Source organism: Vanellus vanellus (genome assembly GCF_965231255.1).
Source record: "Vanellus vanellus genome assembly, chromosome: 6".
Lineage (NCBI taxonomy): Eukaryota > Metazoa > Chordata > Aves > Charadriiformes > Charadriidae > Vanellus > Vanellus vanellus.
In genome coordinates this window covers 60,440,343-60,459,292 of record NC_138911.1, presented here as the reverse complement: position 1 = coordinate 60,459,292, position 18,950 = coordinate 60,440,343, and the positions used below count along the sequence as shown (strand labels likewise).

Sequence of the window (18,950 nt, the reverse complement as noted above, 5' to 3'; positions counted from 1 at the left end):
ACTTGATATATCCATTTTGCATCTGAAATGACTTTCTCTGTAACTTGGTTTGTATCTGTTTTCTCTTAAGCCAAACTCGCAAGGCGAAGTCAGGAGAGAGAGAATCTTGGCATGCTGGTCTGGTCACCTAACCAGAATCTGTCTGAAGCAAAATGTAAGTCTCTTCAAATACTTTTATTCCCCACTTCCCTTACATGTGTCACTTCAAGAATGCAAAGTTGCCACTTTCAGTAGAGAGGTTATATCTGTGACCTTTCCATTATGATTTGAAATTAATTTGAAAAAATAAAAGCCTATAAAGCAATCCCCCAGAAGAGCTTCCTTCCCCACTGGGCAGCTGCTCAGAGTGTCAAATCCACAGAGGCAGGGAAAGCAGGAGGAATGTGACTCACTTTCTTTCTTGGTATGAATTCTTTAAGATACTTATCCATGGGCCTGCATGATCTGCTTTTTATGCTGCTGGTGCTGTGGAAGATGACAGAAATAACTGGGGAGAGCAAACTGAAAAGTATTGGGGGGGGGGGGGGGGGGATATGGTAATTAGTAGTACCTTTTTCCCCACAAAGACACATATAAAATCCACATCTGGAGCCCATGGAGGTTTAAATGCCAGAACAATTGCAGTGCCTTGAAATTCCACGTGAGGGCAATTACCAGTGCTCGGTGTGTCTGGGAACAAGTCTCAGTGCTGCTGCCAGATGGCAGAACTAGTGTTTGAAAGGTTTGTCTAGCTACAGTTCTCCTCATGAATAAGTAGGACTCCTTGATTAAAGGGCTGCTGTTTGAATGCAGTAACTAAACCTAAGTGCTTTTGGGGGAGGGAGCTGAAAGGAGCTATTTTTGACTTTGTGCTTTTACTTTTTTTTTTTTTTCCTCCTTTTTTTTCCCCTCCTTTCTGATTCTGGGACCAAGAATAAGAATCTTGCATTCCTGTTCCTCTGCAGTTGTTTGTGGTGGCACTATTAAGTTGATACCTGTTTTTTTTTTTTTTTTTCCCCCTAGACCTGAGGGCTAATATGCCCTCACACACTTGTAAGGGGTGTAGTGGCATTTGCAAATTAAGGCAGCAGAGGTTGTGCACAAACTGGCTCTGTCATGAAAGGGCTGGGCTCTGCCCTGGGGCATTTGTTCCACTGAGCAAGTTGCCCCTTTAAATTACTGAAGGATGATGGTACTGTGATCTACAGATAAAAAGGGCTTTGCAAGGATCATGTCTGCCTTCTCTCCTACCAGTGGTGTCTTGTCTGCTCCCTGCTGACTATTGGATGCTGCACTAAATAAGACTGATGAGGAGAGGGATATATTTGACAGTTACATACAGCTAGAAACCTCTAAAAAGGTATAAGAGCAAGAAACTGTTGCCTCCACCAAAAGGAATGACTGTTCGTGGGTCATCTGTGACACAGAGGGTTCCTGTAGCTGCCTCTCAAGTCTGAGAGTCTTTTGAATCTCAGCTCAGCTTTGGAACATTTAATTCCTGCCTGATAGGAAACAGGTTTCTTAAGGAGGGAAGAGAGAATGGAGGAGGAAAACGAGTGAAGATACATGGAATTAAGTAAAATAATCTGTGACTGAATATTCTGTGGCAATTGGCACAAAAACATGGGAGAATATTATAGGGCATAAAAAGGATATAATATCTAATAAGAAGATGTCACAAACCTAAGAAGTAATTAAAAATTTAGTATGACAGTGATTAATAAAAAATAGGTGGCATTTGACTGTTGCTGGTACAATAAAAAAGTTGGGGATAACAATATGAATATAAGAGGGTAAGAAGAAATGTCTCAAAAGACTCAAAATTTTAGTAAGGGTGTAGGCTCATCAGTGATTTCACCTTCCAGAAAAGATACATAAAAAAATTAATAAATATTTCATGTGGTTTTTGGGGGAGACTGTGATGCTCTTGTGCCATACATCACACACAAAATACCTCCCAGGTGCCTAATTGATATAGAGGGATAGAGTTGGGAAATTCAGCATCTAGTAGTAGTAAAAAACCCCCAAAACTAAAGGAGCATTGGGAGAGGTGGCTGAAGGGACCTTGGGGTGGCAGGAAAACTCCAGCAGGTGAGGAGAGGGCAGCTGTTCAGGGAATGAGAGAACAGGGTAAGAGTGAGCTAATTGGTCCATGCTTTGTCTTGTGCTAATTTGAGCTGATGCTACTGAAAGGTATCAGTTATTCCTGTGTTTACCTGGCATTACTTAAAAATGATCTGTGAAAAACAAATCCTGCTGAAGGTAGCTGCTTTTATTCTTTTTGAGACTAGAAATGGATTGATCGGTAGAAATAACTTTATAGCTCTAATGTATTCAGCCAGCTGTTAGGCATTGATTTGCTACTGCATGAGACTGATTCAATCCCCCTTCCTTTCAAAAGATGGGAACCTTCTCCAAAACACCAGTGTTCTGCAATGGCTGTAGAGCACTTACTGAATGTATTACAAGCAGAGTTCTCTAATCTGTTTTATGGTTTATGAAGAAAGAACATCAGGGGACGGGAGGTCTCTTCAGCTACTCTCGGGTTCACTGACAAGTCTTGGCATTGTTGGTAGTGAATCCTAATTAAATGGGGTCTGTGGGGATGTGTAAGAGGACTGATGATGATCAACATTTCCATCAGTGATATGGGAATTGATACAGAATTGCTGTGGAGAGATATTGAGGATGAACCATAGACTGACAGGATGGTAAATAAAATGAATGCTACTGATAGCCTTGTAGAGTGCTTTGGGTCTTTTCCTAACTTGAACTGAGGCCAACACAATAGGCTCTTAATGACCCAACTGCAGGGTTATGAATCTTGGTACTGAAAGCTCTGGCTTCATCTTCTGCCTCAAGGTCTGATGTTTGGAAAGAAGTGGCTTGGAGAGCAATTTTGGGGACACAGTGGGCACAATGATTTGACCAAGCTTCCTGGTGTCCTGCTTGACCCAGTGAATGATGTTGGTGTAAAGAGAGTGAGGTAGTCACTGGAATGGTTTGCTGCCTCTGCACCCAGTAGTGTTCAGGAACCTCAGAATAGTGGCTTTAGTCTTGAAAGACTGAGAAAAGGATGGAGACAGGAGCTACTGAAATATTTTGGAAACTGAAGATGAAGCAAACTCCATCTGTTTAGCTTACTGAAAAGAGACTGAAAGGGGACTATTGTCAATTATTTTCTCAAAGGGAAAATTTGATGTAGTAAGAGACGTGCATAATACAAATAAATGGCTGCAAAATAAGTCCACATGGACTGAAATGAAATGCCCGCATAGATTTTTTTTTTTTTTTTTTTTTTGATGATTGACTATTGGAAGTTATCCAGGGAAGTGATGCATTCTGTATTTCTTGATGCCTCTTGCCTTTTTAAACCATGGATTTTTGTGATTTGTGTATTATCCTTCGTGGGGAGAATCATTAGCTGTGTGAAATGGCAAATGGAAGGAGCTGTGTTCTCCAGGAGGTTGCTGTAGCCCCTTGGGCTATGAATATTAGCTAAGCACATCCATTCTTAATACCGCTGTTCAGGCTGAAATGAAAGCGAACAAATCCTTCCAGTCAGCACCATGTTGGTACCTGTGTCTAGTTACTTTCATTTGTACTCCAAAGCCTTTAATCCATCCTGTGCCTGTTCTTGTGAACTCTTTGAAAGTCATAGGACTCTGTTCCTATGGCTGGGGCTCAACTTGAAGATGGAAGATAGTGCAGCACAGGTTAGCTCTCTGCTCAGAGTGAACTGGTAGCTCTCATGAGCAGGACAAGTCTGTGCAATCAGTGAAACTCTTGAACGCCCCCTCCATTAAAGGTGAATCTGTGCTACATAACACCGTGAGCAGATCTGTAACAATGCTCAGAGCAATGCATGCTGATGGGTTTGGCAGAGGACTGGCCAAACTGGTGGAGGTTGTGGGAGGGTCCTCTGTAAGCTGCTGTAATGAATCCTGGAAAGACCAGTGTGTCAGCCAAGACCTGGTGGATATCTGCATATCTGATCCTCCAGGCTCATACAATTAGTTAAAGCCCGTTTGGGTCCCATGCACCCTATATGCTGGAGCAATGTTTTAATCATGTTGTAGAAACCTTTTGCCTGGACGCCATGAATGATGGATATGGTAGAGAAGGTTAAAACAAAGAAAAGTATGTGTTGGCACATTGATTACTTTTTTTTTTATCCTGTACCTTGTTAACCATTAATGCTGGGTACAACCCACTTACTGCCTTGCCCATATTAATACCAAAGTGGAACGCTGCCAGCGTGTTCCATATCTGCTGCCAGTGTGTTCCATACCTACTGCCAGGCTTCTGCCTTTTAGGGGTCACTTGCATAGCAGTTGCCACCATTAGTGAGTTGTTCACAAAGTTAGACCAAAGCTAGAATTTTGCCCTGTCTCTTTTGAGAAAGAACGAACTGTCATTGTGCAGTGACTGAACATTTGCACTTAAAATAACTGTGCTCTCCTTCCAGCTCTGCTCCAAATACCCCATGTGCTGTGGTTGGCTTTGCACCTCTTACAAAAAGAGCTTGTTCTCAAAGAGAGACTCTGAGAGAGGCTCTCTGAGGACTTGGTACCATGGAAGGCAACTGATGTGGCTCTGCTGGGACACTGTCATGGAGGGTGGGGAAGGAGACAGGGAGAGAGGAGGAGCGAGGTCTTGAGCAAGGTGACATTGAGGAGCAGGAACAGCTAGATGGAAGACAGGCATTTGCTCTCCTTGAGTGGCATGTGGGGAAGGAGGGGGGGAAATAGTGAAAAATGCATTGTAATGATGCTGTGGAAATCCTGCACAGGATAGAGCTGGGCCAGCATGAAGCTATTAATAAAACAGCAGTGTCTCTCTCTGTGCCAAGTACGCCAATGGGTGGACCCATAAAAATGACATTGGGTTGGTTTAGAAATGAGCAAGTGCTGGCATGCTGCAGCTGCCCAGGAGCGAGGGATGGAAACGAGGCGGGAGGATAGGATGTGATGATTGCTTTCATGCATCTGCAGTTCAAAGGTGAACTACAAGAGGAGAAGGATGTATTGTTTTGCTAGTTATTAGCTCTGTTTTGAAAGTCATTTTTCTGCTCTCTTCCTGACAGAATACCTGTACCACTAGATGGGAGTTTTAGTGTCTTACTGACATCTTGGTGGGTGTCTCCAGTGGATTTATGGGGTGTCACTGAAAAGGCAGGCACTGTCACTAATACCCATAGGACAGTGGGTTGTGAACAGCAGCTGAGTCCCCTGGCCTTGCAGTGCTGCTTCTGTTTGTGATGGTTGATCGATGTGCCAACTTTGGACGCTCAACAGTCCCTCCCTCCCTTACCCCGTGGCTTCTCTTCCTGCGAGGCTGCAGCTGGCTCCTTGCTTTACATTATGCCTGCCTTGGTGCACTTGGAGAGAATTTAGACTGCCTCCTTCCCCCTACGGAGGGGAGATAGAAGTGCTGTGGGGACAGAGGAATGCCAGAATTAGGTGAAGCAGCAAGCGCTCTGACATCCTCAGGGTGTGCTTTGCCAGACCCGGTGGCTGGGGGGAAACGGTGGTGGGGTCCCTAAATGTGCTGCAAAACTTGATGCTGGGGAGGCAGCATTGTGCCAGCTGAGGCTCTGATGGAGGAAGAAGTGCTGGTTGCTATGGTTACTAAGGATATTAACCTTGTGGAGTCTGGATGGGCAAGGTTTAGTTAACTGCCACAGGCTGGGTAACGGTTTGGGAGTATGGAGCAGCATGCTCCACCCTAAGAAGCCATGAGTTGTCATTCAGGATCTCAAAAGCCCATGTGCCAACCAAGTCTGTAAGCATGTCCTGATCATTAGTGTGTCAACAGCCTTCTTTGGGTAAGAGTGAGTTTTGGTAGCTGTCCTCTGTTGTGAAGGTGAGGTGAATCACAAAATTTCTGAGGGCAGGTTACAGGTTTGAGCAGCCAGTCAGTCTCCAGCGGTAGTTCAGGGGTAATCTTTGCATAGAGCAGGCTAAGGTTATTCTTCAGTTTCTCTTTTAAAGGGGGTGTTAAACAAGCTTGGAAATCACCTTTGTCTGAATTTTCTAACTTAAAATGACTGCCAGAGTAGAGGACAGGAAAATGTTTGTCTTCTCAGGTTGCTGAGTGTATTGTCATGTTTTGTGTGGCAAGTCTCTGTTTTCAGTGTGTAGCTGAACCATAGCTGTTTTAAAAAGGGCTTCTGCTTGAACATATTCTTTCTGCTTCAGCTCAGTTATTTGGCCTGTGTATTCTGTGGACATACGACTCCATCAACTGTTGTCATCGGTTCTCATTTTCCTTGGGGTGTAGGGTGCCCTAGCAATAAATAAATGCAATTATCATAGAATCATAGAATGGTTTAGGTTGGAAAGAACCTTGAAGATCATTGAGTTCCAACCACCCTGCCATAGACAGGAACATCTCCCACTAGACCACGTTGCCCAAGGCCACGTCCAACCTGGCCTTGAACACCTCTAGGGATGGGGCCTCAACAACCTCTCTGGGTAACCTGTGCCAGTGCCTTACCACCCTCAAAGTGAAAAACTTCTTCCTAATGTTTAATCTAAACCTGCCCTCTTCCAGTTTAAAGCCATTCCCCCTCATCCTATCGCTACATGCCCTAGTAAAAAGTCCTTCCCCGGCTCTCCTGTAGGCCCCCTTTAGGTACTGGAAGGCTGCAATAAGGTCTCCCCAGAGCCTTCTCTTCTCCAGGCTGAACAGCCCCAACTCTTTCAGCCTCTCCTCATAGGAGAGGTGCTCCAGCCCTCAGATCATCCTCATGGCTCTCCTCTGGACACGCTCCAGCAGGTCCATGTCCTTCTTATGTTGGGGACTCCAGGGCTGGATGCAGTACTCCAGGTGGGGTCTCACGAGAGTGGAGTAGAAGGGCAGAATCACCTCCTTTGACCCGCTGGCCACACTTTTGATGCAGCCCAGGATATGGTTGGCCTTCTGGGCTGCGATTGCACACTGCTGGCTCATGTTGAGCTTCTCGTCAATCAGCACCCCCAGGTCCTTCTCCTCAGGGCTGCTCTCCAGCCATTCTCCACTGAGCCTGTATTTGTGCTTGGGATTGCCCTGACCCAGATGTAGGACCTTGTGCTTGGCCTTTGTGAACTGCATGAGGTTGTTTTAGGTCCACCCCTCCAGCCTGTCGAGGTCCCTCTGGATGGCATCCCTCCCCTCCAGCATGTGTACCTCACCAAACAGCTTGGTGTCATCGGCAAACTTGCTGAGGGTGCACTCGACCCCACTGTCCATGTCACTGACAAAGATGTTGAACAGTACAGGTCCCAGTACTGACTCGACCAATTGGAAAACCAGAAATGGGAGAGAGTAGATTGGGGAAAGTGTTGATCTTAAAATCTCTGTTTTAGAAAACGAAGCCCCTATTTAACAGGATGCATTTAAAATGGAAGGGATTAATGCTTCAGAGGTACGCAAGAGCCACCCCCCTCCCTGGTGCACAGACACCCCTGCACCAGGCAGTAGCAGTGAGGGAGAGAATGTAGTCCAGTGTATATTTAGCATCAGCAAAGCTGCTTTTTAAGTCCCTTCTCTCCATCATGCTGTAAACAGGATCCTTGAAACAGTTGGAACTGGGGTTTTGTTTTTGGTTCCCTCTCCCCTCCAACCCCTATCGTTTCTGTGACCTGGTTTATAACACAACCCCATGAAAGGTTGTGTTGGCACTCAATGAGAGTACAGCCACCTTGGTCAGGGATGGGAGAGTGGGAGCTCCTTAGACTTTGCTACCAGAGTGAAAGATATTGTTGAACTATTAGCTGAGCTTATTTCTTTTCTTTGTGGCTGGCTAAGTGCTGTGGGAGGTTTTGAAAGATTGAGTGTATGTATGTATTGTGCTTTTCTTGTTTGGGATTTTTCTGCTTGTTTGTGTCAGGTTTTTTTTTTTTTGTTGTTGAGATGAGGTTTTTTTTTTTTTTTTGGTAGTAGGAGAACTGTTAGCCTTAAATAACTGCTAGGTAGAGCCAAGACTTCCAGGTCTCCAAGGGGTGGACTTCAGGGGTTATAATTCTAACCTGAAGCTAGGTGCTTACTGTTTGTCACTCAAAGTGAAGATAGCAAAAAACCTCCAAACTTATGATCTTGCTGTTTGTATGCACTCCCTCCCTAGAAATATCAGTTTGATGGCTGTCCCAGTGACAGCAAAAAGGATTAATGGAAAAGCAGAATTGGGTTTATGTTTATCCCTAATCCAAATTTCATATTATTCAGTGAACCTGGCAGCTGTGAAGCTTGGATGCAAATACAGTAGCTGAAGAATACAACTCCATGAATTCATAAATGAGAGAACTGGTGTTTAATTTAAGATTCCACTCGAGTTTAGCTGTAGAAATAATACAGTCACGGACACTTCTCCCAGCAGCTGCGGTTGCTGCACTTGAGAAAATGCTCAAAAGATGAAGGTGAAGGGATGCAGTTCTTCATTTTAACTGAGGCAACTTTAGATGCTTATAGTAGCAATACTGCAAACAGCAGAAAAGATACCAGGCTTCAAAGGCTATGGGTGTATCCCAGAAATGGCTGAGTTGCCTCAAACTTAGCTAGTTTCCCCTTTGTTTATCTGCTGCGCTAGTTGCTGTTGCAATGCTGTGTGGAAATCTCAGAGCAGCTCTTTCATCATTATTGCTGCAGGTTGATATTTCTGGATCCTGAATGCATTTTTAAATTAAGATGAAGTTTTAACCCTTTCACAGCAGTGGTTTGTATTGGAGCCAGGAAAGCAATTTAGTTTGAAAGGACTAAGGGGTGTGTTTAGGATGGATTTCACCCAAGGTGAAAGGACTAAGAGTGTGTGTTTTGTGTGGTTATTTTGTTTGGTTTTTTTTTGTTTTGTTTTGTTTTTTAAATAAAATCAAACAACTAAAACCCAAAAAACTGTAGGAGACTATTTGGAGAGTATAGGAGGTTTTGGAGAGTATCCAAGAAAAGGATGTCTTATCTAAGGTAGCTGTGTTATCCTGGAAGAATTTTTGCTGCTGCGCAGGGGGAGGGGACATGGGGGACACGGTTGACAACCGACAGTCACTAGTTTCTTCATGTGCCTTGTCCTCTCCTGCCACCTGTTTGTTCCTCCTTTTTACTGCAGTGTGAAACGGGGCTTATCTGAACATGTCGAGATGACCCAGTTTGAAAATGCCGGCTGCCACTACTGTTGCTGCTGCAGGGATTGAACCAGTGCTGGCGCTAGGAAGAAGCTTTTTTCTGAAGAGAAGTTTAGAGACAAGATGACGTGGATGTAATGGAGTGATGATAGCCGTGTTAAGAATTACCTTGGCAGCGAGCCTTGATCTGAAAGATGTTTGTGAGCAGTCTTAGCCAGCCTGATAGGCGCTGTGTGAGTTGTAGGACCAGTATGACAAGAACTAACAGGCTGCAGCTACATTGTGCTGCTTGGACCCAGCCCTGGGATGGGCTGAGTGTGCTCCAGTCTTGCTGGTCTTGGTGGGAATGGCAGACTTGGAGCATTTCAGAGAACTAGGTCTTTTTTCCTGACCTCTTGTCTCTTACTGTAGCTGTGAGAGAAAAATAAGAATGGTCAGAGCACTGGAGGGTAACTAATTTATTTATTTATTTATTTTCTTCTTAGAGCAAGGTTAGTCAGCAAATGCACCAACATGTGTGTGTTTATAAGGATGTGATGGGAGCTGTGTGCAGGCAGGGAGGAGCTCTTGTGGGCTATCTCCTCCACTGAGGAATGCTGGAAGCGGTCATGGTCATAACAGCTTGCTGTGATGAGTTCATATGCTGCTGAGTGTGACCTTTACAGAGGTGCTAGTGCAGGAGGCAGAGCAGCTGGGCTTTCTCAAGGACACGTGCAGAGATCTTCCCTCGCCGTAATGTATTTGCTCTAATTAAGAACCACTCCTGCTAGTTACTTTTCCTGTTCTCTTATTTTTGCACTTCATGTTGTTGCTTTACCAATCATGTGCTTCTCATGCAGATTCATATTATGATAGGGTAGTAGTGAATTTTCTAGCACTGCAAACATTAGTGGTAATGCATAATAACTTCTCAGTAAGGACTGGGCTTCTAAATCCTGGCTAGAAGCTGTGATACCACTGATACTTCAGGATCTTGTTAGTGACATTTGTTTACCGGTAGGCTTTTCCGGTCAGTGTCTTAGGATCAGCCTTGAAAGCTGAGGGCCAGTCTGTAATCCATGTTTCAGCATGTACTGTGTGGATCTTGAACTTGACTTTTCCCAAATTGACTTAATTTTATGTATTTTTGAATACCTTAATATCTGTCAACATAACACTAATACTATAAAGATTATGTTGTCCAAGATCTGGCTGTGTAAGCTTGCTGTTTTTCTGCATGGGCTTCTTAGAGGGGTCAAAAACATTTCTTTGCATCTCTTTGGTTTCAGACCTGTAGGAAGTAAATAAGTGCAAGAATAGATGTATTAAGTGTTAGTGTCTCCCGAAGGCTGGCCTGCCTACAGTAGGGCCGTCTGTATGAGTTTATCCATAGGTAGCTTCTAATCTCCAGTGGAGAAAGGGCCGTTCACCTAAACCTCTATTTCCCAGGTTCTCATGTCTTGTGGGGTAGGGTACCAGGGATTTTGTGAACTGCTGCACCTTAACCTGCAGTAGGTGCTTGTTTATGTTGCCTTAGTTCATGGTCTGCCTTATTAAGTGATTAAGCAGCTGCTTAATCAAGCAGCCAAACTGTTTTTGCAGGAAGCAGAAATAGGAACTTTCAGGAGAGGGATGGGGCAGATAGCTGGGGACAGCCACAACTGCTCTCGAGATTCTTTTAGGTTGTGCAGCACACTGCATTGGAAGTGTTTGTCTTGTCTCCGTTGTTCTGCTTACCGCTAACTTTTTCACATCCAGCTGTTGTGCAAGTGAGGAAAATGGAGTCTTTCAAAGCAAGTTTGAAACCTAATTTTTTCATTCTTAGCACCCAGGTGTAGTAGTGCAATAAGAGAAGCTGTTGGAAGCCCCTTGCCTTCTCAGAAGGGGCCAGCCCCAAAAGTCTGAAAATAGGTTTTTAACCTTAAACGTTAGAAGGAATAAAGGCATCTCATTAATACTTCAGAAAATACAACTGAAGGATTAGTTCCCCTCCAACATCAAGCTGCTTTCACTTAGCCTCTATCATTCTTCATCTAATTTTGCTGGAAGCAAGTTTCGTGTAACTTGTTCAGGAGTGCAGAGGCTGCCTGGGTTGCTGAGACGATTATGTTACTCATATAGCTGGCCTTGGAAGTGAGGGGGCTGGCTGCAAAAAATAACTGAAATAGTAAGTCGTGCTTTTGTGGCCTGACCACTCACCATTCAGGATCGCAGGGTTCTCCTGTTTGAGCTGCTGGGGAGCTGGATGTGGGCAATTACACCTGGAGGCTCTCTCCCTTCCACGAGCAGCTCCTGGCTCTTTGCACATCTGCCAAGGGCAGCTGCTCTGTGTGACTCTGACTTGTCTCCTTCCTTTCGCTGCCAGCTGACTTGCCCGATACTTCCATTCTGCCCAAGTGACATCCTTCCAGGTGGTAGCTAGGGGACAAATTGATCCCTCTTCTTGCTTTTGTATCCATTATAAAGGGGGTCGGCATGGCTTCTGTTGTCTTGTCACAGGCTTTATTATCAGTAACGATAATAACGAGCTGTAATTTAGCCTGATGGCTGTTCTGCTTCCACACACCCCTTGTGTGTGCACTCATCCTGCACAAAGACCCTGTATCATGGAGTAGTGGAGTTACTCATGCTGTTTAGGAAGCCTGGTTCTGATACAGTTCTGGTGTTAGACAGGAGCTTTCAAAATCTTGGTGGAAAATGGACCTTGTGGAAGGTTTCACTCTCTTTAGAGGGCTTTGAGTCTGGATGTTCCTTGGGGGCTTCTGAAGCTGGTTGACAGCAGGTTGCTTTACCAAGCTTTATGGTAGTCTGCGCTATTTTACAAACCAAGAATTTCAACAAATAAAGCATAATGTGGATGAAGAGCTGAGAATGTTCCTAGGTAGACTACCAAAGACTACTATCAGACTGCTAGTAGTCTAAATGTGTGGTCTCCCATACTGACTGTCATCAGTGTGTGTCAAACTCTATTTTTTCAAATTAGTGAATGTGGCTTTTGGAAAGGATGCACTGGTTCAGGTGTTCTCAAGGATTGCAAAAAATATGACAAAGTAACCTGCTCAGTTGATGTGGGGCAATTGGTGGACATTGTCTACCTGTATTTCTCCAAGGCTTTAGATACGGTTCCCCACAGCCTCCTCCTAAAGAAACTGATGCGTTACAGTCCAGATAAGTGGCCTGTGTGGTGGGTGGGGAACTGGCTGACAGGCTGTACCCAGAGGGTGGTGGTAAATAGCTCTTTTTCAAACTGTCAACGGTCGCAAGTGGGGCTCCCCAGGGATTGATATCAGGCCCAACATGGTTTAATATCTTCATAAGTGATCTGGATGATGGGATCAAATGCACCCTGATGAAGTTTGATGACACCAAACTGAGTGGGAAAGTGATCATTTTGGAAGGGAGAGCTACCCTGCAGGAAGACCTGGATAGGCTGGAAGAGTGGGCTAACAAGAAGTTTAACAAGGAAAAATGTAAGGTCTTGCACCTGGAAAAACATAATCCAGGAGTGTAGCACAGGCTGTGATCTACCTGGCTGGGGAACAGCTCTGGAAAGGGATCTGGGGGTTCTGGTGGACAGGAAGATCAATATGAGTGAACAGTGTGCTGCAGCAGCAAAGAAAGCCAAGAGGATGCTGGGTTGCATCAACAAGGGCATCACCAGCAGAGATAAAGAAGTCATTATCCCACTGTACTCAGCACTTGTCACACCTGGAATACTGTGTTCAGTTTTGGTCCCGCTATACAAAAAATATATGGACAGGCTGGAGAGGGTTCAGAGGAGGGTCACAAAGATGCTCAAAGGACTGGCAAGGCTGCCATATGAGGAAAGGCTGAGAGAACTGGGTTTGTTCAGTCTTGAGAAAAGAAGGCTTAGGAGAGACCTTATCACCATGTTCCAGTATTTAAAGGGTGGCTACAACTTAGAGGGAGGCTCCCTTTTTACAAGGAGTCATGTGGAAACAACAACCAGTAATGGGTACAAGTTACTCCTAGGGAGATTCCGATTGGACACAAGAGGAAAATTTTTCACAATGAGAATAATCAGCCATTGGAATAATCTCCCCAGGGAAGTGGTGGATTCCCCAACATTGGATGCTTCTAAAATTCAGCTGGATGGGGTGCTGGGCCGTCTTGTCTAGACTGTGCTTTTGCCAAGAAAGGTTGGACCGGATGATCTTTGATGCCCCTTCCAATTTGGGATTCTATGATGATAATTTCCATAAGCAAATCTGCACAGGGGAAGTTTCTTCTAATCCAAGTTACCATCTCCTGCAGTGAACCATCTGATCAAATAAATTTTTTAATATTCTACCCCTCATCACAACTATATTGATAATGTTGCTACTTGCGTTGCTTGGACATGTTGCTGCCTGTAGTTGAAGTATATAATCCGAGGCTATAACCTCTCAGTAGAGTTAACTCAAGCCATGGTTTGACAGCAGAATAAATCTGGCTTTAGGGCTCCTCAGACTGAATTGAGAGCACTGTGCTGAATAATGCAAAGAGCTGTTCTGCTATAAACTCACTTTGTTGTTCAGGTGCGTGCTCTGTGCATTTATCCTGTCTGTAACTTCCTGTCTATGTCTTAGAAGGTCATTTGTGGGAACGAGTATCCCCTCCCTGCCACAAGCCTACTGTTTGCTAGTTTTATGTTCTTACGTGGGCTCCAAACCCAATATCAAGTGCTCTGGCTATTTAATAATTTAAATTTTTTAAATAATAATATTTAATAACATTTAATACAGTCCCGTGCCTGTGTCTGACTTAGGATCAGGTTTGCACTGCTGAATGATCCAGCCACGCTCAGATCCTGCAAGGTCAGAGATTAGGTCCCCAAGTGATCTGATGTGGCTCTGCCTATTCTGTGCTAGGTCCCAGAGGTAGTGTTTCCTCTTTGCTACTGCCCTGTCAGATCACCCTTGTCCCCTTCTCTGTTGCAGTACATATGGAGACATCTGGGCATGTGGTACCCAGGGCTCTGCAGATACTGACACCTGTGCCACTCCTCAGTAAAGTGGCGTTCAGTGCTATGGCGGAGAATATTACTGTTTGAAGGTTGAATGTGATGGATGTGTATAGAGCAGTCTTTCTTTCCAGGGGGTCCTCTATGGATGTCTTTACAATGAGTGGGCATCCATGTGGCCTTTCTGAGGGAGAACGGCAGCAACAGAATCAGAGAGCAAGAGAGGCAAGAAAGCATCAGCCAGCTGGTTTTCCTTATGGTAATCCTCATTAATAGACCACCTCTCCACATGTGCACTGTGTTGAGCCATTTCTTGATGTGATAGTGTCAGTGAAGGTGCAGCTTAAAGAAAAGCCCATGTTGGTAAAAGCTTTAAAAGAAACACATGAATGCTAGTAAAAGGCCTTTCCTGCGAAATAAAATAGTTTTGGCAAGTTAAAAAAGCTATGCTAGATTTGTCAGTACACCTGTGTCTGCAGCACAGCCTTCTTGCTGGCAAAATCTAAAGGCAGGTGAGTCAGGTCTTTAACCATCACTGGAGCTTCAACTTTGGACTTGCCCTTAGATGCAGGCCATGAAAAAGAGCAGTGTTGAAAATTTAAAAAGGCAAATAGGTGTGTTTCTTTGCTATCTTGTTAGTGTGCGTTGTTTGGGTGGGGACTGGTTGCCTCTGTGTGAGAAAAGACGACTTCGGTAGGTATCAGAGCTTTTAAAGGGATAAATCTCCCAGCAATGGGGCACTCTGTTTTATTCCTTGTTTTCTGAGGCTGCAGTGTCTAGGCTTCAGGTGTGGTTGCATGAGCAACTCTTTCCTCACCAGTGCTGGGTTACACAGCCATGCCTGTTCCTGCCTGTCTGCTCATCCCCACCACTGTGCTGTGCCAGGGCAAGAAATAAGTTGCACTTTTGGCTGAGCCAGTCTCATCCCTCACTGGAAGTCAGAGATCTCATCTCTTGTCAAGCTTGTGTAAGCTCCCAGCAAAGTGATTTTTATATTGTATACAACCATACAAAAAGTGTAAAACTGTTGTGTCTTACAAATAGCATGGCACTTTGGTGGTGGTCAACTGTTCAGTGCCATGAGTGTCTCCAGAGCTAGTGCAAGAGAAGAGGGCAACCTGCGTAGCACGGGCTGGTGATAGTAGAGGCTGGGACTGTCCCTCCTTGTAAGTGAAAGCACTCTGTGCTTGTGCGGCTTTGCTGCTGCTTGGGTGGGGGAACTCGTGCAGCAGGAGAAGAGGGTTTGTTGTTTTTCAGAGGAAACAGTTTCCCAGCCTGGTTCCCTGGGGGTTCCAGGCAAATGTTTGTGCTCCCAGGTGGGAAGAGGTGTCTGGAGACGAGGGGTGTTTAACCTGGCCCTGCTGCCAAGAGTGACTTATAATGCAGTGGCACTGTATGGTCCTTGGTATGTGGACAAGAGATGATATACAAGTAAAAGCTGAGCTACAGGGAGGTAAGTGGGTGAAGGGTTGAGCGGTAGTGTGGAGTCCCATGACTCAAGGTACCCTGTCCTGCTGCAGGGTATTTTTCTCTTGCTCCTATTCAGGTAACCTTTTCCAAGTAAGGTTGGTTTTTCTTTGCTTTGCAGTTACATCCAGACTTTTCCCTCACCTGCCACAGATGCAATGGAATTGAGGCCTAAATCTTCTCATGCTTCCAGTTGAAGGAAGTAATTTTTAAGTAGTCTTTGTGTCTCTAACTAGCGCTCTCTGATCCTAGAAGTAGTGTTAAAGGAGGCTGTATGCCTGCCCAGGTGGGTGCAGCATGGGGCACAAAACATGGCTGTGTTCTGGCTCTCCCCTCCTCTCGTGCCTTTGACACACATCCCATCTCACCAAGAAGAGGAAACAGCTTTTCCAAGGCAGAAGGCCCTTTCAAATAGGCAGGGTTTATTTCCTTTTAAGTGATTCTGCCCAGATAAAGTGGTCAAGCCACCTCACTTTGATCTCTGCCTGCTCCCCCCTGCCTCCTGTTGCAGCTGGCTTTAGTGAGACACACTTGTTGTCCAAACTCTTTGCTTTTTGCGGCTTCCTCTCCTGTGCTGGGACCACGAGGTGGCAGGATTGTTCCATTGATGCTGTGAGGGCGGCAGGACGGCAATGCAGCTGCTCATTTTTATAGCTAAGGCAAAAACTGTGCTTAGTTGTTTGTGTACTGTCATAATTGTGTTTTGAAATTTGGAAGAATTTCACATGTATGTGTCTAATCCATGCTCCTTATTTTCTTTATGTAACATTGATTTTTTTTTTTTTTTTCTGGGTCTCGACTTTTTTTCTGTTATCAAGGGAAATGGAGGGGAAGGGGAGATGTACAGCAACATCCAGAATTCCTCACAGGTTCCAGCATTGATCAAATCCTGTGAAGCACGTTACTGAGCCTGTGAAGGCTGCTGCTTTTGTCCTCATTTCACCCCGTTCTGTCAGGGTATTGCATCACGTAATATGCAAAGTGTTCAGAGCTCCTGCAGTACCCCAGTAATAGGGGTGAACTGAGGTTGCAGCAACAGCTCTACCTCTGCATTCCTGTTGCTTTCTATAGGCTTTAGCATACTCGCTTCTGCTGCAAACCCTCATTGGGGTCACTGAGTCCACTAAACATGATGTGATGCTTGTGGGGTCATTAAGAAGCAATTTGGGTTGGGGGAGAAATTTTCCCAAAAGACCAACTTGGAGAGGTCATTTTATCTGATCAAATGGTGATAAGGGGAGTCATTGCTTTCAGGCATTTCTCTTTTCAGCGTTCTCTCAATCCCCTGAAATTAATACTCCTGTTTTACATCTCTCAATTCACTGTTCTAGGGTGCAGGACTGAAAATCAGCAATGCAGTTGTTTGCTCTTGTCTCTCCTTCCCTCTGTCAGCTGAGAGGGTCCCCTTTCTTTTGCCTCTAGTGAGGAATTATTGCAGGAAGATAGTTAGCAGAAGAAAAGGGTGTATGAGAAAGACAGCTGGAAACAAGACCACAAAATTCAGGGCGTCAATGACACCATTTTAGTCAGAAACTCTTCTTTCTAGATGGCAGGGGGGAAAATCACCTTTCTCTGCTTCCTTTCCCACTCCCTTCGATTTTCCTTGTCTCTTTGGCTGTGTTAGTGCTATACCTGGGGTTCTTTTCGTCATCTTTTTGTAGACCTCATTTCTTGTATTAGGGAGTGGTGGTTTTTAGCATCTCAGCACCCTATGCTCCCCTTTACTGGTGACAATATGAATGTGGAGCTCTGTTCCCTTTGCATCCCCACCTTTTGTGCTACTTCTGCCTTCCCGAGCATGACTAGCTTTAGGAAGGGGCTTTTGGGGCCAGTGCTCACTCCATTTTGGGTGTGGGGTGGACAGGAGGGTCCTGCTCACCCTCACACAGCTAAAATGCATGCAAGAAAAGAAATGTAGCCAAGTAGGTAAAGAAATACCAGTTTATGATTCTCTTCTCTGTCCCTCCCCCCATCTGGTTTCTAGTAGCAACAAGAGCCTTCACAGGAGCAATGCATCTCCTGTCACACGACCGTCTCTATTCAAGCAGCGTTGTCTTTTTGGCTTGGTCTGTGCCTGAATATCTTTCCAAGCATAGAGAAATGAGTTGGGTGGGAGGGGAGGATGCTCTTGTCTGCTCTACTTGGGGAAAAGTTACACTGGTAGAAAGTGTGCATGGTGGTGGAGCTTATGCTGGGGGAAACAGGATGGGATTGCTTTGCTGCTCTTGCTTATTCTCTTCCGGAAAGTGGTTAAGAGCTGTGCTGGCAAACTGTCTCTTCTGGTGTAAGCAGGGCTCTGCCCTAGGCTCCTCTAGCTCCGAACTCTGATGTCTAAACAGATTGCTGGGTTACACGCTGAGCGTGACTGAATGCCACTGAAACGCAGTGGAGCAGAATTTCACGTGCCCGCTGCCCTGGCCTTGCTAGAAGTGTGTGGGGAAGGCAGAGATGGAAGAGAGCACTTAAATTTATCTGCTGTGGCATGTGGAGCATTAAGCTTGTGGCAATTCCAGGCTCTACTGGTATGAGAGACTAAAGGGATCCTGTGACTCAGCTGGTGCCATGCTCTTTCTTGCTCACTTCATATGGAGGGGGATGGTAAAGAAAGAGCAATCAGAGGGATTGCTCAAGGGACTGTCATACCTCTCGGATGGTGCAAGTATCAAAGTGAGTGAGCCCGCAATTAGCCAAGAAATGACAAGCAGAACGGGCTCGATTGTCAGTAAGCAGGCAGGGAACAAGCCAAGAGTAGAGTACGGAGGTGTACTCCTTGTCCTTCTTTCATCCACAAACACTCTTTTAGTGTATAGAAGGAGCGTTGCTGTGTGATTATGGTAGGTTTACTGCCTTATTGCCTTTTTCTTACTTTTCTTTTCTCTTCCTCCACTGTAACAATGAGGTGTAACACTGAGGAGTTACAGACCCCACCATGACAAGAAAAGCATTCTGCCTCCTTTTGTGGTGTCCGATCACTTATAGTCTGTTGTTTGGCTCTGTGGTATATTGAATTGATTCAAGAGAAACCCTTTTGATATTGATATGGGGGGGACATAGCTAATGTTCTTAGTTAGGAGAGAAAATGCTGTAATGATTTTTTTGGGGGGTGGGGAGCAAGGGCGACAAAGTGTGTTTTCATTGCTTATAGCATCTGCCATAAGAAAGGTAATACACTGGAAAGGAGAACAACCTCATCTCTTCTCTGTATATATTAAAGGATAAGATGCTGAAGTCAAATCAGGAACTGTAGATCTTTCCACAGTGAAAGCGAGCTAGTTAATGCAGCAGAACTTAGCATTCAAGAGCTTAATTCAGCTTTGGACTTCAGAGAATTCAGCTCCTTGCCCTTCCACTTCCTTCACCTCCCCCTTAGACAAAATATATAACACTGGATGTGCAATACCTGTCCTAAGGAAACTGAGAGCGCTTAGCTGAAGTATAGGAAAATGCTGCACTTAGGATTTCCT

At 45.0% G+C, this 18,950-nt stretch overlaps 1 protein-coding gene across 1 annotated transcript in view; it reads left to right on the top strand.

Moving 5' to 3' along the window:
- RCOR1 (REST corepressor 1) overlaps window positions 1-18,950 on the top strand; it is a gene marked incomplete at its 5' end in the record, with an annotated part of 86,082 nt that overhangs the window by 42,104 nt on the left and 25,028 nt on the right. The window contains one exon of the mRNA XM_082485495.1: window positions 71-154. Within this exon, the coding sequence (XP_082341621.1) occupies window positions 71-154 (84 nt within the window). The remainder of the gene's footprint in view (window positions 1-70; window positions 155-18,950) is intronic.